Source organism: Lemur catta, chromosome 9 (genome assembly GCF_020740605.2).
Source record: "Lemur catta isolate mLemCat1 chromosome 9, mLemCat1.pri, whole genome shotgun sequence".
Classification (NCBI taxonomy): domain Eukaryota; kingdom Metazoa; phylum Chordata; class Mammalia; order Primates; family Lemuridae; genus Lemur; species Lemur catta.
Genome location: NC_059136.1, coordinates 11,249,543 through 11,270,263, shown reverse-complemented (window position 1 = coordinate 11,270,263; position 20,721 = coordinate 11,249,543). Strand labels below are relative to the sequence as shown.

Here is a 20,721-nt window from a genome sequence, read left to right as displayed (position 1 = left end):
GTGCTATTGCTTTACAAGGCAGGGGTAGGTTCTTATTTGGTTCCAAAAAGTTCTGCAAAGGTATCTATAACACTGCAAATATTAATGCTTGGTTAAAAAGAAAAATTACTTTTGAGAACTTACATTAAAATTCCTATTTACATATGCAGACACCTTAAGCAAGAGTCTGCTTCGCTGAGGATTTCAATGCTTTCCAAAGACTCCCTAAAAGCTAAAAATTCAAACTATCTTTTCAGCTTTTCAAATAGCAAGGCAAACTCTGAGTCTACTTTCACCTCTTCACTAACACGTTAACCCCAGGGTCTGATGTCTCGGTTTATGACATATAATTAAACTTCACACAAAGATCTCTTTTGATGCAGTTTTTCGACTTATAGACTTTGTTTCAACAAAGACTTTGTTTTAATAAAAGGGAGGGTGGGAGAAGGGGGGAGTGGTGTAATAAGACAGAGCACTCACATATCGCTGGGAAATCTGCTTTCTTTCGCTGGGGTCTGCTAAGGGGCACACACACAGATCAGAGACGGAGACTCCCGCACAGGGCGTAAGTGTGACCAACATAAGGAGAGCCCCCGGACAGCTCTCCAGCGGCAGCTCTAAGCAGTTGGCTTGCTTCAGAGGGAGTGCCGAGATATCCACTTTACACCTAGAAAAGTTCCAGGAATCAGAGAAAAAAAAGTGATTAACTCGAGGCCACTGCAGAACCTCCAAAGCACCTGGCTTTTATTTCATCATCCCCCAACCCTCACTCTGTCTGGGCCCGGGGTTTATTGGGCAGTGAGGGTCTCAGGGACTCCCCGGGCTCGTAATGCACACTCCCAGCCTAACACACTCTAAAATTAAGGAGAGAATGAGGTACAGAAAATCAAAGAGAAGGCAGCATAAGGGGATGGCAAACAAAAAGAGAAGAGTCAGGTCTTTGCCAAATAAGATCTGCAGAAAGACACTGAGAACAAGAATTAGGGAGAAGAAAAGTTTCAAAGTTTAAGCATTAAGGGTGACAGCTGTATACGGCTTCCCTGCTCTGTGTCTTTTATGAGTAAAGAGAATAAAGGATCACGGTTGAAAGAATGAAGGAAAAAAGACATGAGAAATGCAAGGGGGAAAGCGTGAAAGGAGAAACCATTTTCTTCCCGATTAATGCTAACTGGTGAATTTTTATTTAAAGAAACATGGTAAGGTGTTTTCCTAATAGGCACGGTGCCACGGGGCTTCCCCAGGTGGGTTTCTTTTGGACAAATGGAGCATGAAGTGCTGTTGATTGATCCCATTTCAGCAGCACTGCCAGGAAAGGCCGTACCCATCTGCTATAAATTGCATGTTTTCTGCCTCTTAACAGCCAATGTTCCGGGGATGTTGAAAACCTCAAACACATTTAAATACAGAAGCAAACACCAAAAACAGGGGGCCAAGGTGCTAAGCCATTCATTTGCTTTAACACTGACAACCGTGGGTTTGCCTGGACCACACCTGCTATGTTTATGTACGCAGGTGGGGGAAGCAGGAGGGGTTGAGTGCAGGGGGAGGGCCGGCGTGCTAATTCCTAGATGTAATTCTTTTTCGATTCTCATTTGTCCTCCATAATTCTTGAATAAGAAGAATATTCAAGACTTTGGAAAAGGATGGATGCACCATTGTTTATTGTGGGATAAAGGATGTTTACCCCACAATAAATAATAAAGATGGATTCTTACCCTAAATCTTCTACAAACTTTGTATGTTTGCAGATAATTACAAATAGGCAAACTTACATAATATATAAAGCAATGACAAGTTTGAGCTGCACGGCTATGTGGACAAAAATTTCCAGTTTAATAAATCTGAGAGAAAGCTTGTGATCCCCTTCCCAATTAAAAAGAAAAAATAATTATATTAAAACTCCATACTAGGTTTTATTATGTGATTTAAAAATATTTTACATACTGATATGTGCCTATAAAATTAAGTATACACAAGCATTTATTTCCTATTTACCAAAAGTGACCCTGGTTATGGGAGAGAGAGGCCATTAAGGCTTTTGCATATAATAACTCTATCAAGTACTTCTATTAGAGGCTGTTACAAAAATACATTAATATTTTAAAATAATCCTCTGATTTGAATCAAAACATTTTTTTTCTGTAGCAATAGAAACCTTTTAAAGTTTACAACTTTCTGTGAAAAGAGAAGTTACTAAATATTTTTATTTCATAAACAATTGTTACTGGGAAATCAAATTTTCTTGGAAAGAAAAAATGTCAAGAGATTTAATTATGTCATTTCTAGGAAAATAAGTACTCACATATTCTTAACTGAAATTGCAGTAGTACATCTGCTTAGGAATACTTTGCTAAGCATTATTTTGCAGTGTTATATGCACTTTCAAATAAAGCTCTTTCTTATGGAAAGAGCCACATTTGTAAGAATTTTCTCTGGTAGTCACTTTATTCCAAATTAGCAATAACCAATTCATGACACACTCTTTTTAACACCATTAATAATGGCAGTTTATATTTGTCCCTTAAACGTTTACCTTCTTTGTTGTGGTGGTAGTTGTGTTTGTTTTTTGAACAGCCAAAAGTTATTTAGAGACAAGTGCTCTGAGAGCTAATAATGTTTGAGGGTCAAAAATAATGCACAAGTAGAAAATAATAAAATTTTTCTTGGATAATTCAAAATGGACCTGACATTAATTCTAAAGAGTAATCTAATAATGCTGTGAGCAATATTAGCATATTTAGAATAACTCTGCAAACTCCCATAGCAACTGTTTAAATGCACAACTTACTGGAACGGAGCATTTTGTTATTTTAAACAAAAGCTGAACCGCATACCAGATGAAATGCAAAGTAAATACTGGGTTTCTTCTCAGAAATTTCACATTTTTCACAAACTTTTCAGTCTTTTCTGTGCAATGTGAAAGTTTTACCCTTTTCTCATTTTTAAAGATTATTTCATTAACTAGGAAAGAACAACTGCATGCAAAATAGCTATGTCTTGTTTAGATATCAGAGCCCCATAAACAACAGGTTGAGGATTCTGGCATCAACTTAATGGATCCGACATTCTTCATTAACTAATGAGTGAATTCAGCCAAATACTCACTTTTACATTCTTAGTGACCTTACAGAGCAAATTAAATTGATATATCAGCATCATGTCAATCAAAATTAAAACTTGGTCTTTGGCACATGGGTGATGAGAGTTCCTGACCCACCACGTGATTTGACGTGTAAGTCTTGAGAATTAATTAAAGCTACCTTCTTAGTTCCCCTATAAAGATGGCTTTCTATAAACTTTCTATACCTGTCCTACCCACCTGGCTTTCCCATTTATTCTTACATTCTGTAAGAAAGAAGGAAAGATGGGAGAAAGAAGAAATGTATTTCATACAAAACCCTCTCCCGTTCAGGCTTCCTGTTTTATACTATTTCAACCCTAGTTCATTTTGCTCAAGTTATTCCTAAAGTTTGAAGGAGAACCAGAAGCTCTGGATGCTAGCCAGAGACTGGGAGAATTATTTGCATTAACCCCAAACTAGGAAGGGGCTACTGCATTATCAGCAAAAGCAGCAGCAGAATTTTTTTTTCCCTGCAAAAGGACTTTTTTCTCCTGAACTGCAGACACTTTTACCAACAATACTCATCCAACCTTCTGAAAAACAGTTAAGAATCAAATAAACAAAATCTCTTTTTGTGACTTTTCTTAGGTTCAAAGGTGAATGGACTAAAATTTAAAATCTTTAAGATGTAAACATTCTATAATACATTCATTAAAAAATATCTTTAATATGAAAAATCTTGAAAGGATAATCCAGGCTGCTTCTTCTTTTTCACTTTCCATTAGTGTACCAGATTTTTCTCCGAGAAAATAATATTAATAAATAATTTGGCTGTTCTCTTACAACTTTCAAGTCACTACTGAGGACCTCTGAATATTTTGGTTTTTTTCCCAAGGCTTTCTGTCATCTCTTTAGCTACCTGTTATGGGCAGGGCACAGGATTAGCCTCTAGCTGTTATGGGCAGGACCCAGAATTTTCTCACACCTAGACCATTTTCATTTCTGTGAAGGGCCAAAAAGTAAATATTTTTGGTTTGTGGGCCATATGGTTTCTGTTGCAACTACTCAATACTGTCCTTGTAGCATGAAAGCTCTAATAGATAACATAAATGAAGGAACAAGATTGTTTTCCAACAAAACTTTATTTACAAAAACAAGCAGGACAGTTTTAACCTCTTATTCATTACCATAAATCTATGTTTTATATTACAGACTGGTCAGCTTTTACCTTAAAGGTAAGGAGCAGAAAAGAGTGCTAGAGTGCCAGCCATCTGGATTTGGCCCACGGGCCCTAGTTTATCTACTTCTGACCTGCAAAATTGCTAATAACGTAGCTGTGGAGAATTATACCAAGGGAAGTATTTTTTAAAAAATTTACAAGCTTGGTTACAGATAAAACAAACATAATAATGAAGATGAAGGTATCTAAGATATCAACCTAATAACTTTCTAAAAATAATTTTTAATTCACCACAGCCAAAGCAACTCTGGCCAAAAGAGCCAGTGACCTGTTTGCTAATCAAAACAGATAAAGCAATATAACTTATAAAATTACTCTTCTGTCCCCACAGAAACAAATGAAAAGCACATACTCAGAGCATCTGTGTAAGAAATACAACACATGAGCATTAACCAATCAGGTCTGTTCCAACGGCATCGTGTGTGACTTCACACACAAGGAGACTAACCATGTTCGGACGGTCATTCACAAAACTCTCATTCCAATGTGAGCCATTAGAAAACTCAGTCGGTAGGAGCTCCACTGTGATGGCAACATTTACATTATGGAAACAGAAATAGCCAAGACACTGGTGTGTTTGTGCCTAGAGAGGAGCTGCCATTTTCATTTGCATGAGATGGAATCCAATGGCTCTGTGACCTCAGCCTGCCCTCTGCTCTAGCCTCACCATGTGACATCACTGACACTTTTCATCCCTGTGGAGTTTCTCAGAGGGAATGTGCTCTCTCTCCTCTCTATGCCTTTGCCTGTATTGTGCTGTCTTCCTGGGAAGCTCTTCTTCCTATCTCCTTGCCAGGCTAACTACCGCCCACCTTACCAATCTCAGCTTAGAACTCTGTCCTTCCAGAAAGATGCCTCCTTTTGCCCCAAGCCCAGGTTGGTTTCCATGGTGTCAGGATCCACAGCCCTCACTCCACGGTCCATCACTGCTTGCTTCCTTGTAGTAGCCCAAGACTCATAAGTGCCCAATGACAGCAGCCTTATCTGTGCTATCATATACGGAACCCTCAGCACTTTGCAGCCTACCTGACACATGATGTGCTCTGGATTTGCCGAATAAATTAAATGCACAAACAAATGAATGCCAGCAGCATAATGAAACTTGTAAATTCAAAAAATCCAAATTGCAAAGTCAGTGCTTTTTGTTAGCCAACAATCTTTTGCAGTCCCTATTTCTTCCCCTATATAAGAAAGGAATTGAAACAAATGTATTCACTGGGTGCCTCCCAGATTAAAAGTTCCATTGTCCTACTCACCTGAGGAAAACAAAGACTAAATTACTTTTCTTCTTCCTTCCTGCAACAAGCATATATTAAAGCTCTCCTCTCCAGCCCGCAGGCAGTTAATGTGCTGATTTAGCATTGTTTCTGACCTCCCGTTCTTGTCTTTCCCCATTAATCCCACAGCATTTTAATGTTTTAATTCAGCACATAATTTTACCATATCAGTCAGCCAAACCTGCTCAAGTTTTACTTGCCATGATAGCTTTTAACCTCTTATTCATTACCATAATTCTATGTTTTATATTACAGACTGGTCAGCTTTTAACTTAAAGGCAAGGGGCAGAAAAGAGTGCTCGAGTTTTAAAAGCTGTAAATCTCAGAGGCTAAGGAAGCAGGGAACAGGAGGAAAACGGTGAATGTGTCAAGCCTGGCTGTAAAAGCAGATCAACGACATGGGGTGCAATTTGTCCACAGAAATACTCCAGCCCCGATCTTTCACTGCCTCAGAGCCACTAATAAACTGGTAGAATGTCAGGGCCACTTTATAAGGCACCATCTGGGACTAAGCAGGGACTCTGAGGCAGGCCAGTCAAAATGGGCTTGTGCATTCTCATTCTTAACCTTTCCAAACTAAATTAAGTCTGGAATGTTCTATAAGAAGTTAATCTTAAGAATCTTCTTGAAATATAAAATATACTTTAAGAAAATGATATGATTACTTTGAAAGGGACTAAAATGGAATAATCTATAGTAATCTACATTCATACTCTTGATTTTTTTTTAAAAGTTGGAACAGGTTAAGTTTAGCTGTATGTCTTACTCTCCCTAAAACCCACTGTCCTTGTCTAAGATCGGATGCTGTCTTTGTTTTGCCCATGAACAAACACCAGAGTTATTACGAACATGATTTAGGTGGATGTTGGATCTCACTCAAGCACCTTCGTCTCACCAGCCCCAACCTCCTTTCGAGTGACCTGTGGCTCAGCAGGACCCCACACTGGGACTACTACGGCACAGGGGAAAGCCAGAAAGTTCCACATGCCACAGGAGAGCCCGACTGCTGGAGAGGGCTGTGTTTTAACCGTCACCAAGCTAACAACCTACCAATGCCAATGTGATTTCTCTTCACATAACCAGCCACTACTCACTGCAGCCTTTTCATCCACAGCTACAACACCCCAGTGTTATTACAAGCTAACCCACACTGCTCAATCCTTTAGTCAATGGATGTCCCCTCTTACCATGTCCCTGAAGATGGTCACTGCTAACTTCTACAAAAAAAAAAAAAAAAAAACTCTATGCTGTTTTGGAAAAAATGCTAAATTCTACTAGTCGTATTTCACTTAAATTGTGTAATTTTAGTCACAAATGTGGGGATCTATAGTTTCCATGAAGAAAAATATCAACATTAATGATAATAATACCACCTACTATTGGAGTGCTCAAAAGAAGAAACAATGTCAAATAGACATTGTTCCTAATGGCTACGACAGCCCTGCAAGTTGGCCAGTGACCCTATTCTACAGATGGAGAAGCCAGACCACACAAATCAATCACTGCCCTAGGCCACAGTGCTAGCAAACGCTGTGGTGACCAGCAAGCCCAGGATGTGTGACTCCAAAGCTGGTACTCCTTCCCTTGCGTGCCAACTGCCTACGAAAGGGAACCTCATGGAAGACAATTTCCTCAGGCCATCTAGAGCTTTAACTCTGATGTTAAATTGTGAACATCAAGGTGTTATCCAAAAACAAAATATAAGACAGGCCTTAAGACACAGTGAAGACTCATTCTCACTGTTGAAGAGCTTCCTGATGCACAAAGGTGTTTTCCCAACACTTGGAAGATAAAATAGCTGAGCCTTAGAATGAAGAGCACAAAGAAAAGGGAAGGTGTCAAAAACAGATGAAATGTTTACAAAGTTGCTCTTAAGAAGGAGCCATAAGTCACACGTCAGCAATGTGCATATGCTGGCACTATCCTTCCTTTAGCTCTGAGAAGCAGTAGATATCTTAGAGTATGTTTTGCCCACCTGCAAGTTTGCTCTGGAGCCAGTTCCCAAGAGATACTTTTTGTTATCTTTTGTGCTACAGGAGAGGAAAAAGGAAAAGGACACCAAAAAAAAAACTTTAAAGTCCATAAAGAGGAAGAACAGAATGACCACTAGGCAGGTATATGCCTTGGTTACAAACAGGAAATAGCTAAAATAATAAATGAATATCCAAATGACAAAACATGGAATAAAAGGGACATCTTAAATTATTCTTTGTCTCAGTGAAGCGACCCAACAATCATTTAGAAAAGCATTTCCTATTCTGTGAAGGAAACATGACAGCACAATGACATGTGAGGTATAGGGGCATTCTTCCTTGCACCTACTAAAATTACTGTCGGCCATTCATCACAGGAGGCCCAAATTCCCACTGTTCAGATAACACTTTGGGACACAGAGTTCTCAACATTTGCGTAACTTATCCTTGCTCTGGGGGCTAACACAAAGTTTCAGATCCTCCTACCACCAATGTTGGCAGGGACCTGGTATGTCACAGCAGCAAGCTTGTCAGAGTACTGAAAAGTATCTAAGGTATCTCAGTGGCCCTGTGTGTGTGGAGGAGGAAAAAACAAGGTCAGACTGTCATCTGATAGGCAATGTCTAATGAAATGCTAGACCACAGGAAGACCTGCATGACCTGGTTTGCTATCCAAATGTACAAAGCTGGCCCGGGAGAGGGCTGAGTAAGCAATGATGGTAACCTAACAGATACGCATAGAATTGGGAATGAGGAAACAGTGCAAAGCAATGCAACCAGGGATGCAGACGGTGAGCTGCAACAGTTTCAAGTGGTGGCAGTGCTGGTCCCCTAAGAGTCGTTTGTACACGTATGATGGAATGCAGGCATGCTGTGTGTGTGTATGCACACATGCACTTGTGTATGTTTTCTGTGCAGTGACTGGGGAAAGTGACTGGCATCAGGAAGGTGAGTCCCAGGTTTGCAAAAACATCCCACAACATACCAGACAGACCCATGCAACAGAGTGCTGCTATTGAGAAACACTGGAGGAATTTTTCAGGGGCTGAACTCCCTACTCAGCTATCCCCGGATACTGAGGTGGGATGGGGTGATGACAGCCCGCAGCCAGACACTGTGCGAAGTAGTTTCATAGAAAGAGCACTGTACAAGGTATTAGGTTAGCAGGGTCTTTTCCCACTCCTGCCTCTAAATTCCTTGCTTCTGGAAAAACATTTCACCTCCCTGGGCCTCTACATTTCCTCATCTGTATAATGAAGGGTTATACTAGATGAGTGGTTTTCAATCTTTAGTTTTCAGCAATAAAACCTTTCCCTCAAATGGAATTCCTATATAGAGCACAGGCAAAAGTTGAGACACTCTAGCTGCAGTGGAGAAGGGACAGGAGGCTCTCCTGTCTCTCAAGGAGTGACCTCAAGGCATGTCCCTGAACCCAAGGTTCAGCTTTGAAAAAGACAACAAACAGCTGTTGCAATCCCTTTAAACATTTGTGTTCTAAACTTAGGATCTGTATACAAATTGGATGTATATGGAATGAACAAAAGGCAGTAATTTGACGGAAAAAACTTTGTTTTGAAAACACAATATCCTGACCCTGGAACTCCTTGTTCTTAAGTTCATGGCCAAGTTATTTGTAAACTTCTTGAGCTCCATGTCCTTAAAATAAGCATGATGCCACTAACTTGCAGGAGTGTTCTAAAGATCAGAGATGACATGTGCTTCTACCAGTATCTCCTTTGTGCTTACTATGGGGCAGTCACGGTGTAAACATTGACTCATTTCATTGTATTCTTCACTGCAACCTTATGAAGAAGCTATAATACTTATATTATAGTTCTTTTTTTTTTTTTTTTTTTTTGAGACATAGTCTCACTCTGTTGCCATGAATAAAGTACTGTGGCATCAGCCTAGCTCACAGCAACCTCAAACTCCTGGGCTCAAGTGATCCTCCTCCCTCAGCCTCCCGAGTAGCTGGGACTACAGGTGCGTGCCACAATGCCTGGCTAATTTTTCTATTTTTAGTAGAGACAGGGTTTCGCTCTTGCTCAGGCTGGTCTCAAACTCCTGAGCTCAAGCTATCCTCCTGCCTTGGCCTCCCCGAGTGCTAGGATTATAGGCGTGAGCCACTGCACCTGGCCTATTATTGTTCTTTATACGTAGGTGAATGTCTCCATTCAGTTGGGAGAGTCCAAAGTAAAGACCTTAATAGATTCTATTATAGTTTGCTACACAGTATATCAAGGACATTGAAAAGTTTCCATCATGCAGTGGGGCGGGGGTGGGGGGAGATACCTATCCTTATATCTTTACCAAATTATACAATATTTCACTAAGTATCCAAACCAAAATTGTAGGGAATATTGGAAATTTATATAAACATCTCCCAAATAATCTAAGATGGCACAATATCTTTCTTTAGAGAATTCCTGACACAAACTAGTTTCTTTTATTTTAATCAATACCGGATGACAGTTGCCAATTTAAAAATAAATAAATAAAACAAAATACCAAGCAAACTCTCCCAGAGTTCAGACTGGCCATCGGGCTTACTGACGGCTCTTGGGACGGCGATACCCTAGCAGATAAAGACATTCTCTCAGGACCCGGCCCACCCAGAAACAAGTTCCCGCGGCTTGGAAAGCAGAGGGGACTCACGTGCCCAGTCGCTCCTCGCGTTTTTTGCTGTCCTTTCCCCACACTTCAATGTCCAAAATGCCCATCCTGTCAGAGAAGTAGTGAAAGTCAAACTGTTCCTGCCACTGCGGATTTGCACTCTTACACAGTGTCTAGAAAACATGCAGTTATAATATTTATTTTCTTAAAACGGCATTCATTGCTACAGCAGCTACACATTCATTTCATTTCTAAACTGCAGGAGACCGTGAAGATGGATCTCACCCCTTATAAAGTCAAACTTTCCTTTTTGAAATGAAAGGGACTCAGAGGGTTCAGGAATTGACAAAACGTTACTGCTCTTTTTATCTGGCCCCCAGATTCAATAATTTATCCACCAAGTTACAAAGAATACTGTTAGCTCACAAGAAACCATAAATAACATGTGTCTCTGTGTATGTGTGTGTATGTGTGTCACATACACACACATACACACACACTGGACATACATCAATAGGCACTTTGCAATTCTCTTACAGACGATAACACTAATTGGTTAAACAAAGGCAAGTAACATTTTTGTTGGCATACCCATTCAGTGCTAGCTTAAGAACTATATAAATTAACAGTCTGGGTTCTTAATTAACATCTGCCAAATGCATTAAATAAGAAACTCATAACTTGTACATGGCTGCCTCTTTTTAAATACAAAGTTACTGAATCCAGTCACTAAGGGTGGGAGGAAGACTAGGAAATTCCATGGCAGCCAAACCTAAAAATTAATGAGAGTGGTTTGGAACCCCCACAAGTGTTTCTGTGTTCTCCAAAAAGTGATTTCAAACTGCTTCTGTGTTTAGTTCATTGGCAGGATTTTCATTTTGGTTTCATTTACATAGAGATACAATTTGTGAATAAAAAGTGAGCAAAAATGTTGGCCACTAAGTACTATCAGGCTCTGAGGGCACAAGCATCAAGTATTAAATCCTAGCACCAACTATTCCTACGTAAGAATAACATGGGCAGACCTCAGCTGTAGCCAATGTCACATAAAATCATTTAAGCTGTTTTTCACATCAGGCTTAATATATCAGATCATAGAATTTAGAAACCAGGCGGGGGGGCGGAAATCTATTAGACCACAAATTAAATGCAGTATTCCCCAAGGGGGAAGGTAGCAGATATTGGACTAATTCTACACTTCACCTTAGTCCAAAGGGCTAAGTGTGCTTAGTGATGAATAATTTTTCCATAAATCCTTAGCCTGACCCTGGCCAGCTAAAGAAATCTTAGTACAGAAATGTGGTTACCCTGGATACGTTCACTCTAAGGCACAGCCTAAAATTACCTGGTCAAAATAATTATCTGCAGATTTCTGGCATAACTCTCCCTCAATTTTTCACATTTTTTATAAACTATTCTTCAATGTGGGCCTCAATCCTCTACTGCTTTGTGCTCAAGTAAATGATGTCTAATATTTGATTTTGCACTGAAAATCTTGCAGCGCAGACAACCTCTTGCCTCCCTAAATCATTTCCCAACTCGTCTGCATCTGGTATGTCCTAGATGCTGGAAAGGCCCAAATGGCAAATATCTTTGGGTCTATTTTCAAAATCTTCTAGCGATTTCTTTCTTTTCCATGTGGCTTTTGGCAAGTGATTTAACTTTCAAGTTCCCTAGGTCCCTCAATGCATAAAACATAGGAAATATTCCTGTCTGACAGTTATGTAAAACTAATTAATTACCATAGTGTGGAGACTATGGTTTTTGAAATAAAATTCACACCAAATTACTAAAATTAAAAATTAAATGGAATTTGGATTGGCAGAATAAGATGAATTATTCTTAAAGACAGTAAAAAATGCCATTACTTTTGTTTAAAATAAATCATTTTTAATACTTTAGTTTTTGTTAAAAAAAATCACAGCAAAAAACAGCAACACTAGATATCTATTTTTAGCATTAAGACTAACAAGTAAGAGAAAGCAAAGGGTATATAATTTTGAAAATGTTTTCAGTTATCTAAAATATTTTAATCCAAATAACACATGCAATTTTATTTTTGTAGCATTTTGAAAACACTTAGCTACCCTTTTCTCAAATTCTATGAAACACTGCTTATTTTCAAAATGAACATAAATCATGCATTCACATCTATGATTTAATAAGCTTTCTCTAGCTGAGTTAGTTACTATATTAAATTATACTAAGCAATCAAAACAATACCCACATTAATTGACTACATCTATACAATTATTTTGTTTTATGGGATGCTCCTTAATATAGTTAGGAGTGCTAAATATAAATTACTTCTATTCTTGTGAAATTTAAAGTGGTAAAACAATTTTTAATTTATGTTTACTCTTAAAGATATAGTTCTCCTTATGGAATTTGTAGAACTTACCTTACTTTTATATCTTTGATCCCCCAGTTTTAACTGGACAAATATCTCTGTCATGTTTCCTCCTGAGACATTCTTCCCTTCCAACAAAGTTATACTTATAATCCCATTCCAGAGTTGGTTCTTTTTCAAGGACTCTGAGAGCCGTAGGTTGCGTATCAAAGAGGACTAAAGCAAAAAATAAAGATGACATATAAACTTGCTGATAATTCTTGAGAGTGACTTTGGTGATCGTAGGAATTCCAGTTTCCAGTATTTGATTATAAAAGTCACTCCCTGCCTGGTGAAAAGTGTTACTCTTCACTGGTTTCGCAAACCTGCAGTCACAGTTATGAGACTGTCTTCTCGGGTTTTGGACTTGCAATAATGTAGTGAAGAATGAACATAAGCAACACTTTGATTTGGCACTGCCTGTACTCCCACCCAGTGTGCTCTTTGGTATCAATCCTTAAACTGGGTCCTTAGCTACTTTAATAGTATGAAGGAAAGAAAGGCATTCTGGGAAACAGATATAAGAACAAGGCATTGCTTTGCAAGGAAACAAAATATTCCTGGGCATTTAGAAATAATGGCTTCAAATGTATTCTTCACATATGAATCTCTCCCTACTTCCCCTTCAGTTCTTGGGCTACCACTAAAAGCCCAACAGTACCGTGAGATTCGCAATTCCACATACAGCCTACACTGGCCTAGCTGTGCAAACAGCTTTGCAGTGGTGGGCATGGGGTGGGCTGGTGAGAGGGATGTCTTAAGTATATCTCAGTGCCTACGACCCAGTAGGGGCTCAGTAACTGTTAACTTGGGTTTTTTTTTTTTTTATCCTTTTCTAAACTATATGACTCATACACACTAATATACACCTTACAAAAAAAGGGCAAATGTCCTCTGTTATTAAATTATAAAGAGAATATCCACACTTTATTTTTAATTTCCATTGTGTAAAATTTGAAACATACACAAAGGTAAAGAAAATGGTATAATAAATCTCCATGGGATCATTCACCAGATTCAACATTTTGCCAATCTCATTTCACCTAGCCTTTCTGTATTTTTTCTGCCTGAAATATTCTAAAGCAAAACCCATACTTGTTTTTACATAACCAGCACATCCTGATCACACTTAACAAAATGAACCATAAGTTCCTGAATATCATTCAGTACCTAGTGCATATTCACATTCAACCATGGCTTTTCATGGCTAGCTGGTTTGAGTCACCGTCCCCACATGAGCCACCTGCTGCATTTAGTTGGAGTTCATTTACTTTTTCCATTCAATAAGTGAAATGGCACAGGACAGACTTCTTTCTTTGAAGGAGACATAAACGGCTGAAGAATGTAAATGGTGTCGAGCATCATAGTAAAGCAATGAATTTCTAACACTGTATATCCATTCCTGTCATCTGCTTACTGTATCTTCCAGATCATTTAGACACCAATTTGCTCGGCCACCAGTTAGTCACAATTTATCACAACAAATGGTATGTCAGACCATATTAATTATATGCTGGCTTACCTCATCCAACCCACATCATTCCATCACTCTCAATAAACGATGCTATAACGCCACTCCAGGCATTCTGTTAATCGTTTTATGATGACCTTAAGCAAAATACATTTAAGGAATATCTATTCCTAAACTTCATATCTATGTTGCTTTTCTCTTGAAACACATACACACACACACACACACACACACACACACACACACACACACACACACAGGTTTGGGAGGTGCCCAGACAGAGAAGGGAGAGCAAATGTGGAGAGAATTAATTTAAAAAGAAAAAACAAAACCCTCTCCTCTGGTAAACATTAATAATTTATTTTCACTCCTAAATATCTATTTTATATATATACACACACATATATATATTCCAGATAGAACATAATCACTAATGAAGGTTTATGAAATAGTTAAAATTAAGCGATTTTATATTTGCTGAAAATGACACTCAGCATCACCATATATATCTATAGACGTATAAATAGATATAGACATACCCAATACATTTTTATAGTTCATTAAGTACATGGGCTGAAAACTTCTATCTTTAAAACCAAAATGAGGTTTTGATTCATAGATCCTGCCACAATTCCTCTTTTTGCTTTTTTTTCTCCTTAAAGTTTGACTTGCCAACCAACAAGCTAAAGTATGACCTGTCCCACGGCCATGTTTCAAAGTTCCGACAGATATATTCCTCCCTAAACACTGCAACTATTTCACAATCCTTTTTATAAAAAAGGGAGTAATGTCCACAAAGGATCAAAGGGCATCCTACAGTCTGGCAATTGCCTAAGAAAAATGGCAGCACTTCCATGAAATATGCCCTAAAATAATTTTGCGGCTTGGTATGTCCTAATTTCAAATTGGATGTTTATCTTGGAAAGGCTTCTATCTAACTTGTCCATAAAAAAGCCCCACTTAGCTCTATGAGCTCTGTGAAAATGGAATCCAAAGCTGGTTATTAAGGGGGCCTAGAGATCGGTTCCATATGGCAGAACAGCATGGGAGGGCAAGGCTGAGGCCTGTATCAGGCGCGGCTTGGCTGGAGCTCCTGATCTATCCACGGACACTCGTTGCATTACACCATAACATCTGGATTATTGCTTGTAATGTCCCTGGGAAATATCCACTTTCCATCAAAGCTTTTATCTGTCTCAGTCGGACTTTGAACATTTTAGTATTTAACGCAGTCATGTTTGATCTGATGGACTTGTTCTTTGCTGTCCAAGATTTTTTTTTTCTCCCCCTTCCTAAAGGCAGGGCAGGAGAAGAGAAGTATTTATTGCAGAGTTCACAGATAGAAAAGAACACAAAACCTTTATTCTACTTATTGCACCCTAAATATTTCTGCAAAATCCACTATAAGGTTATCTCTAAAATAAAGTTTCATCTGTGAGTCACAGATTCAGGGTTGGGGGGTGCTTTCAAGAAGTTTCTTAATTACTTTAACATTTCTCTTCCACCCTTGAGAGGCCTGAGGAGGCTTGAGAGCAGAGAGTCTGCAGCTGGGGGCAGGGCCCCGGCCATGCTATGTGTGCTCAGTTGCAGAGCCGGGCTCTCAAAATCTTCTGTGCTCTTCAAACACGGCCTTTCCCCCACAATAAATCGACTCATCTGCACTCACTCAGTTCACCGAATAGCTTAGGTTTTCATGTCTGTGCCCAAGCCTATAAGTGAAATTTGTCATCTTAATGCAGCCTGGAATGTGAAAGGAGAGAAGGAAATGACCCATCGAAGGGAAAAGCCACCCCACCTGAACTGAAACAAACACCAGGAGATAGTGCAAAGTTTCTGGGTCCTGACCCTAATCCCTTCGCAGACATAACAGATAAAATATAGTACGTCGGAGTTTTGTTATTGTTCTCCTTCCTCCCGGAGGATCAGAACCTTTTACAATGACTGTGTTGACCCATTCATCTGCTCTCTCTTCGTCAGCCCCCACCCCACCAAATCCCCACACATTCTAAAACACAAAAGGTGATTTCCATCTAAAGCAGTTATTAATACTGAAAACGAGGTGAGGTATTCAGCTGAGAAACATACTGACTTCAGTAAAATTGAAACAGCTTTGAAAATATGCATTTACTTCTGGGTCATGACAATCACAGAGCCAAGGCAGGAAGGGAAGACATTCTGGAGTGAGACTGAGATTATATACGGTGGATTCAAACAGGTAGAGCATCCTCAGGAGTTTTCAATCTAAGAACAGACTCTTGGAACAGTGAATGGACTGTCATTCTTGGGACATACAAAATGGACCATAGCTTGGTGGCATGTGTTAAGGATTTTGGCCAAGGGCATGCTGAGGAGAGAGTGATGTGAATTTCAGAATCTCGTTTCCTTGGCTTGGCTGCAAAGGAAACCCAGGGATGACGGGGACAGGCCAGCTCCGTGACTCCTCTCTGTCCCTGGCCACGATGAGTGGCAGAGATGTCAGGAGTGAAGAAATACTGAAAGCAGGGCATGAACACAGGAGCTTTGGCCACAGCCCGCAGCCACCAGAAGCAAGGTTACCTTCAGCTACGCGGTGCTCCAGAACTGCCTTTGCTGGTCAATACCCGTGGGTAATTACCCAAAATACTCTTTTGCATATAACAAAATACCAAAACAAACAAACAAACAAAGAGGACAGTAAGAAAAAGCACTGACCAGGGCACACCCACCAGGTGCCAAATACCACATGGGTACTTTTAATATATTGTCTCAGTGACAGAAGTATAAAAACATCAGTGTTTCCAAATTGCCAAGCCATTCTACTTAGATTCTCATTGATTATTTTTCCTAAGTCATCACAGGAAAGTAAGGAGTCAATGGAAACAAATGCATGAAAAAAAAATCAACTAACTCTGTAAGAAAAATGAATCGTCAAGCCAGATTCCAACTACATTGACCACTGCTTTGAAAAGCTAAGAGAAAACACTCAGTCTATAAAAGGTTTCACTGAAATATTCCTTTCAAGCTTTTTCAACATGTAAAACTACTGCTCCTTGTCAACAGCTTTTATAGCATGACATGACAAGAGCCATACGTCGTGGAACAGGCTCCCAGAAAAGATCCTACTCGGCAGCTCCTCTACATCATCTGAAGAGGATCCTGTAGACATAAATTCTTCTAGAACTACACAAACATCTTTGCATAAGGATACAAAGAAAACCTTTTAAATTTCCCACGTGTCCGTGGAAGATGAGATTTATATTTGTATACGAAAACTCTTTCACAGTTCTAAGGATATGAATAATCTTTGTGTATAAGTACATTAACTATAAAAGCATTGTTATTAAATTTAATGTTTTTAAATTATAAGGGAATATCATCACTCAATTTTTGTACTTAATAAAAGTTAGATTAAGAGAACATAAAAAAATAAAGACTGTAAATACCCCATGACTCCCAGAGTTTAGGACCAAGAAAATTCTAATGCATTACCTACTATCCAAAAAAGCAAGAGGAAAAAATATGAAGGCTATGTGATTTAAAAAGATTTTCTTTTTGCCCTAACCTCTAGGAGGCTCAAAGTTCTCAAACTCCAAGATGCTTGAGAGTCACCTGCAGAGCTTGTTCAAAGGTAGCTGGACCTCATTCCCAGAGTTTCTGATTAAAGAGATCTGAAATGGGGGCCAAAAAGTTGCATTTCTAACAATTTTCAGCTGTGGCTGGTCCAGGAGGCACACATGGAAAACCAAATTGTTTGGAGCCCTGTAATAAATAGTCTTGAGCTCTTGCTATGCACCATGTTATTTTATACTGGAATGTTTCAATTCATTTCCTCTTCCTTCTCATTTGGTAAGATTCACTCCAGTCTTCTTTCTCTGAAAGCTTCCTCTGAGCCCAGCATTCAGCCAACCTCACCCACCTCCCTCCGAGGCCAGGATAAGAGTCTCACCAAAGCCTCTAAATACCCCTATCATTCTTCAATTCTGATAGCTGAGTCTAATTCATCTTTGTATACAGGGACAGGATTCCTGCCATAAGAGTGTGTGCTCAATGAACAATGGTGTTTGGGCAAAGCTGAGTCTAATGTTATCGAGAGGAGGCATCTGATGAAATGTTCCGGAAGACAGTGTCTCTGTCTCTCTGGCCTCAAGGCACACACCAGCTTTGATAATTCCAGTAAATTGATGGCCTCACCTGAATGTGGCTGCAAGCTCCAGAAAAGAAGAAATCCCCTAGAGGTCATTCTCCCCAGGCTAATGCTGACCTAGACTTCATAACAAGGCAGCAGAAGAATCAAGGTTAAGACCTTCAGCAGTGGGTCAGTGCAGTGCCATATCTTGATCGACTGATTGATGGATAGACAGGTGATAGATAAAACAGATAGAAATAGATAATGAAGACAGATAAATTAGATAGATTAACTACGTTAGATCATAGATAAATAGACAGGCTATCAGACAAAGACAGATAGGTATATAGATAAATGTGCCTGTCTTGAGTTTGTAATTCTCCGATCCTTTGAGTTTAGCCAAGAAAACGAAAAGATAAGAAGGTGTTACCATGAGTGGGCATTTGAATTCAGTGAAGAATATGCGAAAATGAAAAAGAGCAAAACAAACAAACAAAAATCACTTTATTAATTGGGGAAGTGTTCCAGGCACAATATCCTTCTTTTAGTTCCTTAAATGGAACATATTTCCTCTTGCATGAAGGTTTTACTTGTACTACTTTGTGAGCCTACACAGAAATAAGACATGTGAGTTCAATCAGAGACAGAGGTGCAGTGAGAGTGGACATTCACCAAGAAGTTGGGAGGAGAGGCATCTATTCCAGTTTGAGTAACTTCTTTTCAACCCAAAACTATATAACTATATACAAAGCATTCATAAAACTTCCCCCTGGTTCCCACCTGGGCTCTGGTGACACAGCAGCTCATTTAAGATAGATAGATAGATAGATAGATAGATAGATATAGATAGATAGATAGATAGATAGATAGATAGATAGATAGAGATAGGGAGAAATGAAGCTTCCCTCCAAATTCTGTCCTCTTTCAATTTAAGTTCTTTTATATCAAATCACCTTGTGCCAATTCCTCCCTGTGTATGAAGCCAGCTGTAGGCTAGCTGATGGGGGACTTAGGAAACACAGCCTGCAGAGGTCAGCCCCTGCAATAACAGAGAAGAACTGAAATAAAAGAATATGAAGACAAACACTAGTCAACTAATTTCATAACGAAAAAAAGAAATGATGTTACATTAGTACAGGTCACGCCTCCTCCCTTAGATTCCTGACTTATTAACACATAAAACAATGGTTCAAAAGAGGGCTATGTAGGATGATGTACTCATCTCAGTGAAAATACATCTAAAGAAAATCCATAACTAAAGAGCCATTGTGCCAGACATAGCACCTATGTATCCCCCAAATGATAGCAGGGTTGTGTGTGTTTGTGTGTGCATGCATGTGTGTAAAGTTTCTGAATACAGTCAGTGATTTGCTAAATTCATTTTTTATAACTGCTTTTTCCCCATGTTAGACTATTTTATATAAGAAAAGTGACTGCAGTTAATTGTTTTTAAATCTCTATAACCATTACATGTATTAGGAAAGAGAAAAGTGAGGCCTGGAAACAAATCTATTCAGACCAAAGATTATGTACAATAAATATACAAAGAAAAGTAGGTACCTGATCCAGGTCCTATTAAATCAAATTCCCAATTCTCGTTTAAATGCTTGCTTTAAAAGGCTTTTGGATGAAATCTGAATCGATTTTTAAAGGCAATCTCTATGTATTTACTATATTGAAATCCAGGACTTAATAGTAAGGAAACAGAGTCTACCAAGGTTCTGCCATTCAGGAACCTTTTGGATGGTGCAAAATTATAAAGTTACAGTGTTAAGAAGAAATTATCTAAATAAAGCTAAGTTATTATAAGAAAAAGATTGAGGTACAAAAGTCTATGATGTTTTATATAGGTAATAAATTACTTAGGACTAGTACAATTTTAGATACCTATAGCTAAGTAATCTTCTTTACATCAAACTATTATGTAATATTAAGTGTAATATGGAAATCACACAAAAAGAATCTTATAGTTTAAACATACCAAAAGATAGGCTGAACAGGGTATCTTAACTACTTTTACAAAGTGTTAATCACAGTGTCTACGAAGTTTCCACGTGGCTCATTTGTACAAGCCCAAAAGAGAATCTATCTCACTTTTCTCTTTAAAACTGCATATTCTCAAAAGCGAAAAGGCACCGTAACAATTGCAATTCTTCAGCAATATATAACTTGCATGTCTCGAATATGATAATAAATATCTTTCAATGAATGTTACTCATCTATGATTCTATTAAACATATATACTAGGTTTGCACATATATTACACATCCCTGAGCCCAGTATACTGAAGTCAAAATTCTAGAAACTACTAGATGGGGGGCGAAAAAAACCAGACAACAACTCAGTTCCAAGACACAATTCTGCAGTATACATATAAATACTGCTCTCCGGGATGCTCTGTTCCCTTCATATTTTTGATATCTTTATCCAGGCCGTCAACATTTTTTCTATCCCTCTTCATTCCTTTGGCCATTCTTCCATAACCTCTCCTGTCCTCCCCAGACTCCCATATTCCCCAAGCTCACAATTTTTCTTTCTAGCCTTTATGTTCTTCCACAAACTGCCAGTGCTCTTCCACAGACCAAAGCTCCCTAACTAAAGATGGTTATTGAT

The 20,721-nt window shown here is 38.8% G+C and overlaps 1 protein-coding gene across 6 annotated transcripts in view; it reads right to left on the bottom strand.

Annotated features, from left to right (window-relative positions):
* The window catches only part of MCTP2 (multiple C2 and transmembrane domain containing 2), a 224,358-nt gene that overhangs the window by 111,333 nt on the left and 92,304 nt on the right, over nt 1-20,721 (bottom strand). For 5 of the 6 annotated variants that reach the window (XM_045561772.1, XM_045561774.1, XM_045561773.1 and 2 more), the window contains 3 exons: nt 12,545-12,709; nt 10,186-10,316; nt 460-646 (listed from right to left, as the gene is read on the bottom strand). In XM_045561772.1, coding sequence (XP_045417728.1) covers nt 460-646; nt 10,186-10,316; nt 12,545-12,709 — 483 coding nt within the window. Of the gene's footprint in view, nt 1-459; nt 647-10,185; nt 10,317-12,544; nt 12,710-20,721 lie in introns of those variants that run through there. The other variant, XM_045561777.1, reaches the window with a different exon arrangement.